The 17,274-nt window shown below is 54.9% G+C and overlaps 1 protein-coding gene across 1 annotated transcript; it reads left to right on the forward strand.

Moving 5' to 3' along the window:
• Positions 1-12,531: 12,531 nt before the first annotated feature.
• Positions 12,532-14,376, forward strand: LOC103543433 (P2X purinoceptor 6-like). Its single transcript, XM_070628017.1, has 4 exons — positions 12,532-12,823; positions 12,897-12,989; positions 13,059-13,199; positions 14,364-14,376. Exons 1-4 carry the CDS (start codon positions 12,534-12,536, stop codon positions 14,374-14,376), a joined length of 537 nt encoding a protein of 178 aa, XP_070484118.1. The 5' UTR covers positions 12,532-12,533.
• The last annotated feature ends 2,898 nt before the right edge of the window (positions 14,377-17,274 follow it).

The following is a 17,274-nucleotide window of genomic DNA, read 5'->3' on the forward strand; positions in this document are numbered from 1 at the left end:
GACCCTGGGGAGCCCCAGTCCCCAGGAAGGAATAGCCCTCTGGGCTTGGCCTCCTTCCCCAGAACTGAAAGTCTCCCGTGACCCCACTGCCTCAGTTTCCCTGGGTCCCCTCTTCCTCTGACCAGATTAAGAGAATCTGGAACCTTCTCCCCCACACCCACCCCATCATCTGGAGACTCCAAGAATCCCAACTAAAGACTCTGGGCAGCGTGTCCCGTGTTAACTGCCCAGAGGTCCGGCCGTGTGAGGGAGGGGAGGAGACGCACCACTCATCGCCCCGTCATCCCGAGTCTGCAGGAGTTCCTGAACAGCAGCTTAATTCCAGTGAGTCCGCCCCACCTGGAGGACAGAGCCGTCCTCCTGACGCCAAGTCCATTGGGGACACCGTCTCCTGCCCCACGTGCTTCCTCCTGGGGATGCTTGGAGGTGGGAGACGGGCCTGTGTAGAGCTCCTGCCATCTCCCACTGCCCTTGACTCCCTTCTCCATTGCCCAAGCCCTGCATCTGGCTGTGGCTTCTGAGAGGGCAGCCCATGCCCTTGTCCTCATGGACCCATGGCCCAGCCAGGAGGCCCAGGGCCTGGGGACGAGTGCTCAGAGCAGGTGGCATGGGGCTGAGGTTGGCTCCGGACAAGGCCTTGTCCCTCTGGGGCAGGGAGGGAAGGTGCCGGTCTGTCCCCATGGTGGCACGAAGCCCCCACTGTGGGACCGCCGGCCCAGCCGAAATGCAGCAGCAGGCTCTGCACCTGCCCGAGGAGGAGAGGTGCTGGAGCTCCTGGTGCCGGCCCTCCGCTCTGCTCTGATGCCTCAGGCAGGGAGGTGGGGAGGTGGGCCCCCGGCAGACAGCTGGGGGTGCTCATCTGGGCCCTGGTGTGGACCTCAGGTGGCTGGAACCCACGGAGATATGCCCTGCTTCTCCCTCCTCGCCCCGCAGGCCCACAGGTTCCTCCCGTGGGACATCGGCAGGAAACACAGTAGACTGGGAGGACGCACACCGACTCTGGGGGCTTTTGTTTTCTTCTTTCTGCTTCTCCGCTCTTCTCAACATTTCTGTAAGGAGCACACATCGCAGGCTGAAAGCGACAGCAGCAGCCTCCTTTCTTTTACCAGTTCTTCTCTAGTGTGTGAGGGATCGTGGCACATGTCACACACTCACACAGACCAGAAAGACGTCAGGTGAGAAGGAAAAGCCCTTCTGTGTCCTTGCAGCCCCGCCCAGACAGAAGCACATCCACAACTGCCTAATGGACCTTTCAGGAAGCGTCTGTGCACAGGCCTCAGTCCCCTCTGCACATAGGCCTCCTACCCGGCCTCGGTCTCTCAGATGGGGACACAGCACCTGCTCACCATAAGGTGATGTCGTGAGAGAACACATCACTGGAAGGGCCCGGGTACATCCAGGTTCACGGCAGCATGAGTCCAGCAGCCAAGAGGTGGACGCATCCCAGTGTCCACCGATGGATGAAAGGATAAACAAATGTGCTGTATGCACACGCTGGAGTACCATTCAGCCCGAGAAAGAATGGAGTACTGTCACGGGCTACAACATGGACGAACTGTGAGGACATTATGCTGAGTGAAATCACAGTCACAAAGGGACAAATACTGTATGATTCTGCTTCTGCGAGGGACCTAGAGTAGTGAGACTCACACACAGAAAGTAGAATGGAGGGTCCGGGGTGCTGGGGAGGGGGCACGTGGGTTAGTGTCTAATGGGGACAGAGCTTCACTCTTGGATGATGAGCACGTTCTGGAGATGGATGGTGGTGATGGCTGCACAACGAGGTGAATGTACCTAATGCCACTGAACCATACTCTTAAAAATGCTTAAAATACCCAGAAATAAACCCACACATCTCTGGACAGCTAACCTTCAACAAAGGAACCAAGAACACACAATGGAGAAAGGAAAGCCTCCTCAATAGATTGTGTGGGAAAACTGGACAGATGCATGCAGAAGAATGAAAGTGGACCATTATCTTACACCAGACACAAAAATTAACTCTAAATGGATTAAAGACTTGAATGTAAGACGTGAAATCATGAAACTTCTAGAAGAAAACATAGGCAGTACTCTTTGACATCAGTCTTAGGATATTTTCAAGTACCATGTCCAGCCAGGCAAGGGCAACAATAGAAAAAATAAGCAAATAGGACTTCATCAAACTAAAAAGCTTCTGCACAGCAAAGGAAACCATCAACTAAATGAAAAGATGACCTAACAATTGGGAGAAGATATTTGCAAACCATATATCAGATAAGGGGTTAATATCCAAAATATACAAAGAACTCATACATCTCAATAACAAAAAACCTAACAACCCAATTAAAAAATGGGCAAAAGATCTGAACAGACGTTTCTCCAAAAGAAGATAGACAGATGGCCAATAGGCACATGGAAGGATGCTCAACATCATTAACTATCAGGGAAATGCAAATCAAAACTCTAGTGAGGTATCACCTCCCTCTGGTCAGAATGGCTATAATTAAGAAGACAGGAAACAAGTGTTGGAGAGGATGTGGAGAGAAGGGCACCTTCATACACTGCTGGCGGGAGTGCAAACTGGCGCAGCCACTATGGAAAGCAGTATGGAGTATCCTCAAAAAATTGAGAATATGTCTACCATATGATCCAGCTATCCCACTGCTGGGTATTTATCCAAAGAACTTGAAAACACAAATGCATAAAGATACATACATGCCTATGTTCATTGTAGCACTATTCACAATAGCCAAGACTTGGTAGCAACCTAGGTGCCCATCAAGGGATGAATGGATAAAGATGTGGTATATGTACACACTGCAATACTACCCAGCCATAAGAAAGGATGAAATCCGGCCATTTGTGACAACGTGGATGGACCTTGAGGGTACTATACTAAGTGAAATTAGTCAGAGGGAGAAAGTGAAATACTGTATGATCTCACTCATAAGTAGAAAATAAAAACAATAAACACATAGAAACAGAGATTGGATTGCTGGTTCTCAGAGGGGAAGGGGAGGGAGGAGGGTGAAAGTGGTGATTACGCACATGTGTGTGGTGATGGGTGGATGGTAATTAGTCTTTGCGTGGTGAACATGATGTAATCTACACAGAAATCGAAATATAATGATGCACACCTGAAATTTATATAATGTTATAAACCAATGTCACATCAATAAATAAGTAAATAAATAAGTAAATGCTTAAAATGGTACATTTTATGTTATATATCTCTTAGCACAATAAAACCAGAGTAAGTGCCTTCAATGGCAGCTCTTATGGTGACTCGAGCTCCTGGGACATCATAACAGGAGTTAACAGTGGGAGGGCGAGTTCCAGGCACCCTGCTGTGTGCCATATGTAGAGAGCGTTAACTTGGCTAATCCCGTGACAATCCCACGATGAGGTATTACTGTGACCCCATGTGACAGAGGAGGAGACCATGGTGCACAGAGGTAAGTGACCTGCTCTCTGTCACACAGCGGTGGAGCAGGGCTCATGGGTGGATGGGCAGAGCCCCAGCCCACACTTGGACCACTTGGGTGGGGGTGGGGGGAGGTGGGGGCACCCCCGGGGAGACCAGAGAGGGGTCCCCTGCAGCAGAGGCATTGGGGCTCTCCCTCTCCCGTGCCCTCCTCCAGCCTCCTGGACTGGGTGGATGAGCTGCTGGGAATAACCAGGGTCACCGGGGCGTGGTGGACGTGAGGGGCAGTGTGGGATCCGAGGGTGTAGGCATCTCCGTTGGGGACCCCCATTCCACACCCACTGCATCCCCACTTGGGTGCCCACTGCCCTCAGCCTTGTTGGCCCAGCAGGCCATGGACCATTAACTGGTGTGGGGTCCCCACCCTTTGACCCCAGGGTTCAGAGCAAGCAGCTTCGGAGCTGGGGGCTGTTTTCTGCCTGGAGCAGGCTCCAGGGGCCCGGGTGAGGGGTGGTCTGGGGCCGGCTCTACATCCTGGATCCTAGAGGATGCTGTGCACCCTGAATTGATGCAGGAGAATCTGGCCTTCTCCCAGAAACGACTAGAATCCTTGGGGCCTCTTTAGGGTTGCGATGTCACAGGTGGGAGTTGGGTAAGACGTGGCCTCAGCATGGGAGACCCCCCTCCCATGCTGCCGTCCCCCTCAGTGGGTGGACTGGTGCGCACTTGGGAAGTCTCCAGGCCTCAGGGAGACAGTGCCCCACCCACTCACCCAGCCAGGTGAGGGTGCCCCCTGGACCCTGCTTGTCTCTGTGCTGCTCCCCGTTAAATTCCCTGGGGAGGAAAAAAAAGGAAACAAATTCTCTGGAGGAGAAACCCTGAGTCTAATGAACGTTTCAGCTTCTCACTGAGAAAAACTTTACTGCATTCTTCCAGGCCAGCGCTGATGGAGGGAGAGAAGGCACCCAGGGTTTCGGCAGGGGGATTCGGGGAAAGCAGTGAGCAGGGTAGGGGACGGCCCACCTTGGTGGAGGCCCCTCTTCTTGTTGGCTTCCTTCAGACCAGCAAGGGGGCATTTAACCCATCTGGGTCAGACGCCCTGGAGGGGAGACAGATTGTGCCTCTGCTGATGCCCTGGACCCCTGCCCTATTGCTGGGTTCTCTGAAGCTGGGACCCTGACTGCTGCTCTGTGTTGCCTCTTGCCCAGCGTGCCCTCTTCTGTGAAGGTGCTGGCTCAGGCCAGGCCCTCAGGAGCCTGTATAACCCAACCATCCCTCTGCTGCCCCCCTGTGGCCGTGCAGAGGAGGCTGCGCATCCTGGCCTGGCTGTCCCAGGACTCTGTGCAGTGGCTGAAGATGGACTTAATGGCCAGGTTCTAGGTGGGGCTCAAGGTCACTCCCCAGTCACCCACCTGTGCTGAGGGGCCTGACTCCTGCCCCAGATGACATGTCTGCCCTTGCTGCACACTGCATGCCACGCCCACGGCCTGACGCCACTCCAGGTCTCAACGCCCACCCAGAAGCTGAGGAAAAATGCACAGTATCCCCTCCAGACAGTGGGGCACCCAGGGCTCCAACCCCATGGGACCCAAGAATCCTTGGTTTACAATCTAGAGCATGTGACTGCCTTTGGGCAGACACATGTCCCTGTACCTGCTCTTGTCACCCTTGTCACACATAGGCACCGAGCTACTTCTAGATTGTGTGATGGGGCCAGCGGGATGGCTCACCGTGGCCTTAAGAATGCTTTCTCAGACTCACACACTCACACAGAGGCACCCAGGCCTTTGTGCTCCCGCAGGTGGCACCCAGGTGGTACCAGATTGGTACGGGGAGAAAAGAGGTCCCCTGGTCACTGCAGGTCACACTCGTGGGTGATAGAGGGTGAGCGTTTACCCTGCCTGTGTGCGCTGGTGTGCCCAACATACCCAATGGATACACAGACCCCTGACTACACCAGGGACGCTGTGGGCGGGCCACCTGCCTCCTGGGGGCTCATCACTCTCTCTCCCCAACAGTCTGGCCTCTACTCTGCCTTCATGGGTGCTTCCTGTAGGTCTTCCTGGCACTTCCTGGGATGTGACTCTGGGCCCCATGGCCATCATGTCCCTCCTGGTCTGCTTCTATGCCTTCCATGAGCCCGCCAGTGCTGCGCTGCTGGCCTTCCCATGGGGCTCCTGGCCTTGGCTAAGACCCTCGGGCCTTCCTGTCATGGTGGGGGCTGTGGTTCTGCTCTTCCTGGGACCCCAAGGCCCCTGCCTCCTGGGGCTGCCCTTGCCCTCAGCATGTCCTTCTTTGCATTCTGAGGGCTGTCCCTGTGTGTGTGTGTGTGTGGCGGTGGTGGGGTGGACGAGGGGGTGGAGGTGCCCTCGGCCCTCAGCCCTCCCCCATTCTGGTGAGAGGTCAGGACACTTGGAGATGTGCCCAGAGCCTCAGACCCCAGCCTCCCTCTCCTGCTCTCCAAACCAGCCCAAACAGGGTGTGTCACCACTGGCCCTTAGCCCCAGTCCCACCCATACCCCATCTCCCAGCCCGTGTCTGCCCATGTCCTCTGAGACCAGGCAGACCTGTGACCACTCAGTATTTCCTCCTGGCCGGCTGGGGTTCCTGCTGGAGGTCATCTCCTGCCCCGTCACTCATTAAAGTTTTCACCTCCACTGCTACCGTCACCATCGGCTTTGGGCAGATCAGGGTGGGCTCGCTGTTGGCACCAGGGCACCTGCTGGGTAGAGGACCAAGGCCGCCTGGTATGTGAGGGCCAATTGATGTCCTGCCGTTCCAGAGCTCGAAGCACACGGTGCTCATGTGGGTCTCCGTGAATAAAATGACACCTTGAGGGAGACTTTGGGGGAGGGTCAGATTCTACCACAGGTCACTTGGGGACCGGTGATGACAGCCCCGCTCTGGGTGGAGTCTCCCCCCAGTGTGCTTGGCTCCCTCGCTGAGTGGTTCTGTTCTGCTGCCTCTGCTGCACACTCAGCCAGCAGCCATCACACGTCCTGAGCATCCTGTCAAACTTCCTCAAGCAATTTCCCCACACTCATTTAGCTAGATGGTTCATTTCATGTTTTTTTTTCCAGTTTCTGTTGACTGTGTGTCAAATGCCTTGCTTCTCTATGTTTCTATGTAAATCTCTACAAGAAGCACTAGGTCAGTGACCACTGGTTACCCGAGGCCGTCATTGGTCCTCACGTGGGTCTGGCGTTCCTGGGGGGCAGGAGCTGTCTTGCTCTCGACCGTGGCCACCCAGCGCTGTGCTTGGTACAAAGCAGGTCAGGACGCAGGTGGGTGTGCAGAGTGGACCTGAGCTGTTTGTACTAATGACGCCATGGGGCCCCTGCATCGTGACCTGGTGTCCCCACCTGGGCCTCTCCAAGGCTTGGTCCCCACAGCCAGGCTTTGCCCCAGGCTGGCCTGTGACAGTCTTCCCTGATGGAGGGCAGTGAGCAGATCAAGGACAGGAGGAGACGTGTGTGTGAGAATCAAGCAGCTGACACGTCTTCCCTCTTGCTCTGGGCTGGGGCTGGATTCACACTTTCCCTGTGCTCATTTCTCACCACACCCCTGGGGGCAGGTTTCTCATATCTCCATTTAGGGAGGAGGGAACCCCTTAGAAAGGTGGGGTGATTGCGATTTGTATATTATGTGCACACACATGTCAGGGGAAGCTTGGCAACTGCTGTTTCCTGGGATGGTCTGTCCTTTATTCTGGAAATGACATCCTTCCTTTTCAGTGTCAAGAACACTCCTTGATGTGATCATTGTGCACATAAAAGGCAGCTTCTTTACACATTCGTGCTTAGTGACCCCAGGCCTCCAAAGTCATTAAACCTTGACTGTGTCATGACAGTCATTGGAGAGCCCCTGGGCTGGGGTGGGTGGGGGGGTCCTCCTGACCTGCCAGGATACAACGGGGGAGATGGAGGTTGGAGGTGTCATTGGCTAAGTAGCCGGGACTTCTGTGGCATCAGCACCTCAGGCACCTTGGCCCTGGTGAGTGGTGTGCATCCAGGGGAGTGTATTATGGCTGGTGATGGTCACATGAACTGAGGTGGGACAAAGATCGGCATCATGAACAGGTGCACAGCTTTGTGACACATCCAGAACCACTTTGTATTTGCTCACTCGTGGAAGGTACATTAAACCCTGATAGATTTTAAGAGACACGCACCCTGCACCATCACTGCAAAGTACTGAATTTCCCATGATCCTCGTTTCTCTGCCTGCTGGCCGTGCTGACCCGCATTTGTGTCTGTTGTCTGATAGAGCGTTTAGGGTTGGATTCAGGGTCAACAAAGAGCCCTTTGCAAACACTATGGATTCTTTTCAGTTGTATCCTGAGGCATCTGTCACGTCTGGAATCCACTCCAAGCACGAGGAGGAGAGTCCCTTCAGTGCCTGTGAAATGGACTCTTCACAAGTTTATAGTTTTAAAACTGGGAATCTGGAAGACTCAATTCTTCATGAGTCTAAAATGTTTATTTCTTAATATGTTGTTTTTTCACAAACTGATGCTTTCGAAAGAGATAGTTAATTGTCCTCTTTGACTTCTGAGGTCATCTCTGGGGGCGGAGCAGTGATGGGTGTGGGTCCACCTTCACATTCAGGGTGCAGATCTGTGTGACCCAAATACTGACACTTCTTTCCATTTGACGACTGCCCCGTGCCCCTCCCCCTGAGTGATGATGATTCTTTCCAGACATTTATGAATATGAGTTTTTAAACCTTTGATGCCTTTTTCTGAAAATTAAAACATGGAAATCTTCGTGAATATTTCAGGATTTCCTGCTACCCAGATCGTTAGCTAATAGAATTCCGCTGGGTTTCGTTGCCCTAGTTCATATCCTTTAAGGTGAGTGAACGAGATTCCATACTCCCTTCTGGGGGTTAGGTTCTGTGTTGACGATGCACAATTCTGTCTTTTAATCACGGGAACAGCTTTAGTGAGATATGGTTCACATACAAGTCACACTTGAAGGCGTGCAATTCATGTTTTTTTAGTATATTCACAGAACTGTGCAACATCAGCATAGTCGATTCTGGAAGCTTTCCGTCATCCCTCTAAAGAAACACCTTCCTCGTTAGGAGACAGTCCCATTGCCCCCAGCCCCTAGGGCCTAGGCAAACACAAATCCACTTTCTGCTTCTATGGATCGGCCCGTTTTGAACATTCTGTATAAATGGAATCACACAGTGTGTGACCTTCTGTGTCTGGCTTCTTTCCCTCAGCGTAGTGGTTTCAGGGTCCATCCGTGTCGTGGCGTGTGTGACCCCTCATTGCTTTGACTGCTGAATAATATCCATTGTGTGGCTGTAGCACGATGTATTTCTCCTTTCCTCAGGTGATGGACATTTGGGTTGTGCCCACTTTGTGTCTCTTATGACTATGGTTGCAGTGAACATTCCTGCACGAGTTTCTGCATGGACATCTGCTTTCATTTCTTTTGGGCACACACCTGGGAGCGGAACTGCTGGGTCAGATGGTCACTCTCTGTGTCCCTGTTTGGATGCCCGGAGGACCTTCTCCAAAGCGCCTGCACCGTTTCCCGTTCCTGCAGCAGCGTGTGAGGGTCCCAGTTCCTCCACATCCTCACCCACACTCACCGTCTGTCTTTGATTCTAGCCACGCTGTGGGTGTGAAACGGCTTCTCACTGTGGCCTTGATCGGTATTTCTCTGACGGCTGATGATATTGGGCATCTCTTCATGTGCTCAAGGGCCATTTGTGTGTCTTTGGAGAAATGTCTGTTCAGCTCATTGACCCATTTTAAAATTGGGTTATTTGTCTTTTTATAACTGAGTTGCTACTGTCCTTTATATATTCTAGGTATGTTTCTTATCAGATATACGATTTGCAAAATTTTCTCTATATTGTGGATTGTCTTTCTCATTCTAAATGTCCTTTGAATCCCACAACTTTTGCATTTTGCTGATGTCTAATTTATGCACGATAGAGTCTTACTAGATGGAAATGATTCAGACATTAACTCACATCCTCATCAATATTTTGGTTATCTAAGTTAGAAGCCAGCTGTCAAAGGGTCCGGGAGAGATTTGAATTAGTTCATTTCAAGATTCGCTATAGATCCAAAAGAACTCGTTGGGGAACATATCAAATGTCAAACATTCTTTATTATCCTTTTACTGCTCATGGGATCAGTAATCATAGCCCCTCTCTCATTTTTGAGATTAGGAATTTGTGTTTCTCTGTGTTTTTCTGAGCTAGCCTGGCTTGAGGTTTATCCATTTTTTAAATCTTTTATAAGAGCTAGTTTTTGTTTTATTGATTTCTCTATTGATTTCCCTGTTCCAGTGTCATTAATTTCTTTCTTCTTTTTGAGGAAGATTACCCTGCGCTAACATCTGCTGCCAATCCTCCTCTTTGCCGAGGAAGACTGGCCCTGAGCTAACATCCGTGCCCATCTCCCTCTACTTTATATGTGGGATGCCTACCACAGCATGGCTTGATGAGTGGTGCCATGTCCACACCAGGGATCTGAACTGGTGACCCCCTGCAGAAGCAGAATGTGGAAACTTCACCACTAGGTCACTGGGCTGGCCCCTAAGTGTCATTAATTTCTGTTGTAATTTTTATTATTTCCTCTCTTCTGTTTGCTTTAGGCTTCCTTTGTTCTTCTTTCTCCAGCTTATTGTGTCAGATCTTTTTGTTTTTTTAAAGATTGACACCTTGAGCTAACATCTATTGCCAATCTTCTTCTTTTTCGATTTTTCCTTCTTCTCTCCAAAGCCCTCCAGTTCATAGTTGTAGATCCTAGTTGTGAGTGTTTTCACTTGTGGCATGTGGGTCACCACCTCAGCATGGCCTGATGAGTGGTGCCATGTCCGCGCCCAGGATCCGAATCAGTGAAATTCTGGGCTGCCGAAGTGGAGTTTGTGAACTTACCCACTCGGCCACCAGGCTGGCCCCTTTTTTCCTAATATGTGCATTTACTGCCATAAATTCCCCTGCAGGTTCTGCTTTCACTGCATTCTGCACATTTTGATTAGTTGTATATTCATTTTCATTTAGTGAAAAATATTTGCGTTTTCTCTTGAGACGTCTTTTTTTCATCCATGTGTTGTTTAATCTGCAAATATTTTGGGATTTTCCAGCTACCTTTCTGTTTTTGTTTCCTACTTTAATGTACTTTTTGGTCTGAGAACATACTTTATTTGCTTTCTATTTTCCATAGTGACATCTTTCATTAATTGCGCCCCACACTGAATCGCTTGCTGGGCTGGAGGGTAACTGTGTGGCCTCTGTGCCCTGAGTCCTTGTCGTTGGTCCCACCACAGTGGCTGGGGTGCCACATGTTCCAGTTGGTCTGTCCACAACAAGGTGAGGCACGTGCACAGAGCATGTGCTGACTTTCAGAAACACACATGACGTCCTTCCTTTCTAAATGCTCAGAGACGTCTAGTTGATGTTTGGTTTGTAGACTGTCCTGAAATTGTGCTGGGGCCACGGGTCTGTGTTTTCTGGAATCCGTGTGATCCTCTTTGTCCATGTCTTGGCTTCTGGCCCTTTCCTCGAAACTGCCAGGGCTGGGTAATCCATCAGATCCCACAAGCCGGCTTCCTGAGAATAGCGGAGTTCCTGCCAGCTCCTCTCAGGGGCCTGGTCATCTGGTCCCTCCCAGCACATGCACTGTGTCCTTGTGGTGTCACAGCCTCCAGCGAACACATGCCGAGCCTCCCCTAGACCGGGCTTGCAAAACTCCACCGTCACCACCTCACGGAGCTCCTGCACAGACAGCACAGCCAAGGTGACTGGTCCCACGATGGGGGCAGAAGCTACAGCTGGGAGACCCAGAGGCACGTCAGCCAACCCGGGGCCTCGAGAGGGGTTCCTGCAGGGTGTGAGGCTGGAGGGGGATCTTGAGGATGTCCAGGCAGAGGGGGCTGTGTGGGCAGAGGCCCTGAGCTGTGTGAATTGGGACCCTTCCAGGGCTCCCTGCACTGAGTGGGGTTGTCCCTAGTTTTGGACTGGGCCAGGAACGGGTCACCCTGGATCACAGGGCCTGTGAGCCCCTCTCAGGAGCTGAAGTGGATCCAGCAGCAGCAGAGCCAGAGAGAGGCTCAGGGAAGGGGCATGACCATCTGTGCATTGGGATGGACCACGTGGGCTGCTGGAGGGAGGTGGATGAGGGCAGAGGCGGGGCCCATGCTGATGACCTTGGGGTCTGGTCAGAGGAGATGGTGGCCCAGTCCAGGTGGAGAGGAGGGGCAGACTCAGGACATAGGTAGGGACAGTGAGGCAGAGCAGGTGACCCCACTCTGTCCCATTCCACTTCTCACAGTTCCACCCCCACAAAGTCTGACCGTTTCATTTGGCTTCTCCGAGTCCCCAACCCTTCCTGCCACCCTGGTGCTGTGTTCCTCCTGCTGCCCCTGAGCCAGGGGCCCTGGACAGTGGCATCCACCCTCCGCCTGGCAGAGCCATGTCTGTCTCAGTGCCCGATGCTTGAGGGTGCTTCCTCTCTGGGGTCTGGGACTCCCAGAGACCTCGCCCCTGCTCCCTCCTGGCTGATGCCCAGAACTCTGTGACCCTGTGCAGGCACTGATGTCCCTGTTTGCAGCAGAACAGGCGAGAAGGCACTGGACTGTGGTCCCTTGGCCAGTGTGTGGAGTCCCACTTCCCTAGAGGCTCCTCTGAGGAGGGTCCCACCCTTTGAGTGCCACACCCAGCACCTCCACCCTGGCATGAACTCACCCTCCCAGAGTCCCTCCACCTTCCCTATTCTGTCATCTGAATTGGACCAGAGAAGCTGGGCCTTGAGGACTCACTTCTGCTCCCCTGGGGACAGAGCTGTCAGGAGGGAAGGTATCGCTCTGTCTTGGGAGACAGCGCTGCACCCCTATCTGGCTGGGGGGCTGTTCACCCTCCCCCTCTGACCACCTCCTTTTATCTGCACCCTCCAGCTTTCCCATGTGCCCCAAACTCAGGGAACCTGGGGGCTAAGCAGCGGAGGGGCATGTCACTGGGGACTGCAGGGCTGGGTCACGCAGGGGAGACACCTCCTGGGCCTGGACAGCTCTGCTCTCTCACCACCTCAGCCCTCTCCATCCACTGGAGACCTGCTGGGCTGACGAGGACTGTCCTGAAGGGGAGACGGGGATGCACAGCCATGGTCACTGTGGGCCCTGTCTTCCAGCGCCTCCACTGGGATGGGGTTCAGGGGGCTGGGCTGGGACCCTGGGTGGCTCCCCCCAGCAGGCCCGGTGGTGGCTCTGTGTCTCTTCTTTCTGCCATCAGCCCCCTGCCCACTCTCTTCCCAGGCCCTGTGGGGATTGGAGGCCTGGAGTTTGTCTTGTGTTTTCAAGGCATCAAAACGGGCCAATGTGTGATATTCAATGGGACCCACAGGACCTGTGAGATCTGGGACTGGTGCCAGGTGGAGAATGACACTGTGCCTGTGTAAGTGTCCCCGACACCCAGGGCAGGGTCCCAGGACCAGCACAGCCTGCCCCTTACCTCCCCCCACCTGCAGGAAGCCCGTGCTGGTCCAGGCTGAGAACTTCACCCTGTTCATCAAAATCACTGTCACCTTCAGCAAGTTCAACTCACCAAGTGAACATAGTGGGTCCTGGCTGGCCCCAGATCCTCCTTGTCCCCTGCTATTCATGATCCTCCCCCATCCCCAACCCTTCAGGTCCAGTGCCTTGGAGACCTGGGATGCCACCTATTTCAAGCACTGCCTCTACGACCCATGCTTCAGCCCCTACTGCCCTGTGTTCCACATCGGGGACCTTGTGGCCATGGCTGGTGGGGTCTTTGAGGACCTGGCATTGCAGTGGGTCCATGGGGGCAGGTTTCTTGGGGGACAGGGGGAGAGGCTCCTGGGCCCATGTGCTGGGGGAGCAGTGATGTGCTGTGTGCAGGGCGGTGCTGTGGCATCCACGTCTGCTGAGATGGTGACCTGGATACGGGGGGCCCCGACTGCCAATCTCACGACTCCCTCCAGCTGCAGGAGTGGAGCTCCAACTTCAGGTGTGGCCCCACTGCCCGCCCGCTGCTCCTCAGCCAGGTCCTCCCAGACCTGTCCTCCTGTGGTGCCCTGGACAGACCACAGCCTGGTCCATCCCTCTGGATGCTCTTCTGTGTGTGTGAGGGGGTCCCAGGGCAGGAGGGGGTCTCTGAGCTCCAGGTCCCCCAGCACAGGCTCCGTCCAGCCTCCCTCCTGAGCCCTTTGGCCACCACCCCATCTGTCCCACACCCTGCTGCAGCTGGGGCCCCTCATCCCAGCCCCTCCTCCACTCCACCCTGCCTCGAGCACCTCCCTCCATGGCACAGGGGCTTTCTTTTTACTTTTCCCTTATGGTTTTATCTGAAAATGTACAAGAATCTCTAGAAAACCTCAAAGATTAGTGCCATGAAAACTCATATAGCCTTCATCTGGGTTCATCATGATTATTTTTATTTATTTGTTTCACCATTCTGTCCCATTTGTTTTCTCTCTCCCTCTCTAGAGAGAGCTGGATATATTTAGATGGATTTCAAAGAAAACCGTTGGAAAGTAAGTGGCAGATATCTGGACACACCCCTCTCAACGCTGTCCTGAGAATGAGGACCTTCCCCAGGTGACCGCTGTCCTCTTGTCACACTCAGGAAATTTAACATTGGCAGATAAATCTAATATTTAAATTTCCCCAGCTGTGCCAATAATCCTAAATCTTTTATTTTCCAACCCAAGGTGCACTCAAGGCTCTTGCGTTGCATGAATTGTCGTGTCTTTAAGTCTCCTAAGCAGACCTGTCCCATCCTTCTGCCCCCTCATCATCCTCATGCAGACATGCACACAGCCACCAGGCCTGGAGGTGATGCCCATGACACTGCCCTCTGGGCCCTCCTGGCCTGGCTTCACTGGCCTCCCAGCTCTATGCAACCATGTGGGGCTGGACCTGCCCATGCCCTGTTCCCCTCCCTCTGGGCTCTCCCCACCCTTGTATCTCCTTAGAGCTCCTCCCTGAGCCCTGGGAATCCAGCCTGAGGGGCTCCCGGCAGGAAGTCTTCCCAGGCTCCCAGGGGAGAGCACATGCTCCTCTCTGGACCCCACAGCCCCAGGCTTCCCCACCTTCCCCACCCCCACTGCCTGTGTCTGTTTAGGGAGCCTTCTGTCCCCATCCCCTCAGCAGGCAGGGAGCTTCTGAGAGGCAGGTCCCAGCTTGCTTGTCCCCTGTGTCCTCAGCAATGACACAGGGCTGAGACCCAGGACTTGGGCTGGGGTGGATGGAGTCAGTGGATGAGTAAGATGAGGCCTGTGAGGGCCAGGCCCCCCAGGAGTGGGCAGAGCAGCCACTGGACTCTCTCCTGCCCCAGGACAGCCACTCACCAGGGGGAGGCCTCAGGCATGGAGGCCCGGAGCCTGCTCAGCTCTACGGGATCTGCTCAACATCCTCATCAGTAGACAGGTAAGGGTCAGGCCAGGACAGGTGTGGGCAGGCAGGGGTGAGTGTTGGGAGGGAGTGACAGCCACAGGCAGAGAGGCTCAGCCCAGGTCTCTCTCAGGCAGGGAAGTTCGGGCTCATCCCCACAACCCTCACTCTGGGGTCTGGAGCAGCCCGGCTGGGTGTGGTGAGTCTGGCCATTGTGGGTCCCTCTGGCTGCTGGTAAGCATGTGCCCCCCGAAAGCCCCCCAGAGCCCCCTGTGCTGACATTGAGTCTCGGGATGAGGGCTGTGTAGGTGGTGGGATGGTAGGTTGGGGTCAGGCCGTGGGTCTGCCCTGCCTCTCCCAGATCACCTTCTTCTGTGACCTGTTGCTGTTGTATGTGGATAGAGAAGCCCATTTCTACTGCAGGACCAAGCATGAGGAGGGCACTGCGGGCCTGCCTGACCCTGGGCTACACTTTGGCAGGTGGTGGATGGAGCCCCGTCCTGCTGTCCTCATCTGCAGGCAAAGGCCCCGAAGGGAACTGACAACCCTGAGCAGACAGGTGGCTTCCCCAACATCCGGCTGCCCAGGTGCCTTAGAGGGGGCCCAGCACCTGCCCCCACTACTGCTGCTGGGAGCTGGACACTGTCACCGGGGGCCTGGCACCCACTTGCTGGCCCACTCCTGAGGCCTGTAGCCTTTCTCTGCTCATTGGGTGTTGGGGGCTGGGAAGGGTCAGTGCCCCACCTTGGGGACTCACAGCTGAAGCCCTGGCAGGACCAGGGCAGGGGTGGGGGAGAATTCCACTCTTCAGCTCCCAGGCAGCCTGTCCCTCCCCCAGCTCCAGCCCCGGCAGGGGCCCACAGAAGCCAGTTTCGTGTACAGACTGCAGGGAACAGATGCAGGGCCCTGGTCCAGTGGGGCTCCGGCTGGGGCTGGGGCTGGAGACGCTCTCCCAGGCTCCGTCTCCAGTGTTCCCAGCAGTTCCCCGCTCTCCAGCTGTCCACCACACTGGCTGTGGTCACTTTGGCCCTGCCTGGCTCCCAGCCCTCCTCCCCCTGCCGGCACCCCCCTCACAGGGAGAGGCCCTGCCCTCTCAGCTGCCCCGCAGTGGTGTCTGTGCAGCCAGAGTCCAAGGCCAGGGAGAAGGCAGCCTGGCAGGAGGAGCTGTGGCAGCTGCTCTGTGCTGGGTTCCCAGGGCATGGCCTCTCCCAGCTCTGGGCCTCATCCATGGAGTGAGGAGTGTGGTGGCAGATGCTCTGACCCCCTAGTACCCCAGGCAAAGGTACAGGCACCTCTTGGGCCCATACCTTCTCAGCTGATGAGCACCAGCACCTTCCTGGTGGCAGCCCTTTGGCTGTGGATGGCTGGGATGGGGAGCTGGGCAGAGGGGTTGTTGGTGGGCATGGGGTCCTTTGGGACCCTCTGTCTGTCTCCTTGGTGACACCAGCCCAATGCCCTGGAACCTGCTCACCAGGCTTCCTGGGATTCATAGGGTGGGGAGGCTGTATATCTGCACACATGTCACTGCTGCCCAAGGTCACACCTGAGAATACGCCTGAACAGCTGCCACCCCAGCCTGAGGCAACTGCCCGAGGACCACGCTCTGACCAAACCCCAGCTGCAGCCCAGGGGCTGGAGGGAATGTTCTTAACAGAGGACATGGAAACCCCAGTAGGCTGGCCTGGTTCTGGCTCTGGAATCCTCCAGGGACCTGAGTCCTGCCTGATGGAGAATTTCCCTGTGTCCTGGGCCTATGGTCAGGAGTGGGGAGGGATGGGACTGCAGGAGCCAAGCCCTCTCAGGGGCCTGGGGACCCCCAAAGATGGGGCTCCATCACCACCAGGTGAGCTGAAGGTCCCTGGAGCAGGTCCAGGTGCTTGTGCACCCACCTCCCCGTGTGTGTCCCATCCCGAGCCTTTGTCACAAAGCCCTGAGGGGGCAGCAGGGAGAGAGGCCGCTGGAAGCTGTGGGCAGCCCTGGGCTGGGAAACAGCTGCTGTCTTAGTCTGCACGCCCATGTAGGGGACTGTGTGCACCATGTGGGCCTGTGCCTGAGAGATGCATGTGCCCGGGCAGGGGGTCTCTCCATCCGGGGCAGGGATCAGGACATGCCCTGCTTTCTGGGAGCCCTGGGAAACCGAGGGAGCCCAGAACTGCCCTGCCCTTTCTAAGTGGCCTCCTTGGGGTCCAGGCTCTGCTTTCTATATCTGCCCCCAAGGGACATGTGGGGAGCCTTGGAGGGAGCCTGGCCCCACCCTGTGCCTGGTGTGTGTAGCTCCCCCCTGTGCTGGGCAGAGGGCACTGGCCTGAGGGCGGAATCCTGGGACCCAGGTCTGGCCATGTCCCTGACTCAGGGCCGTCCCAGGGCTGGCACCCTCACCTTACAGAACCTCGGCAAATGTGCTATAGGTTGGAGATAATCATCTACTTCCTGGGGACAGGTAAGGACTCAGGATCACAAAGACCCCCACAGTGGACACAGCAGCAGGCCACA

Source organism: Equus przewalskii, chromosome 7 (genome assembly GCF_037783145.1).
Source record: "Equus przewalskii isolate Varuska chromosome 7, EquPr2, whole genome shotgun sequence".
Classification (NCBI taxonomy): Eukaryota; Metazoa; Chordata; class Mammalia; order Perissodactyla; family Equidae; genus Equus; species Equus przewalskii.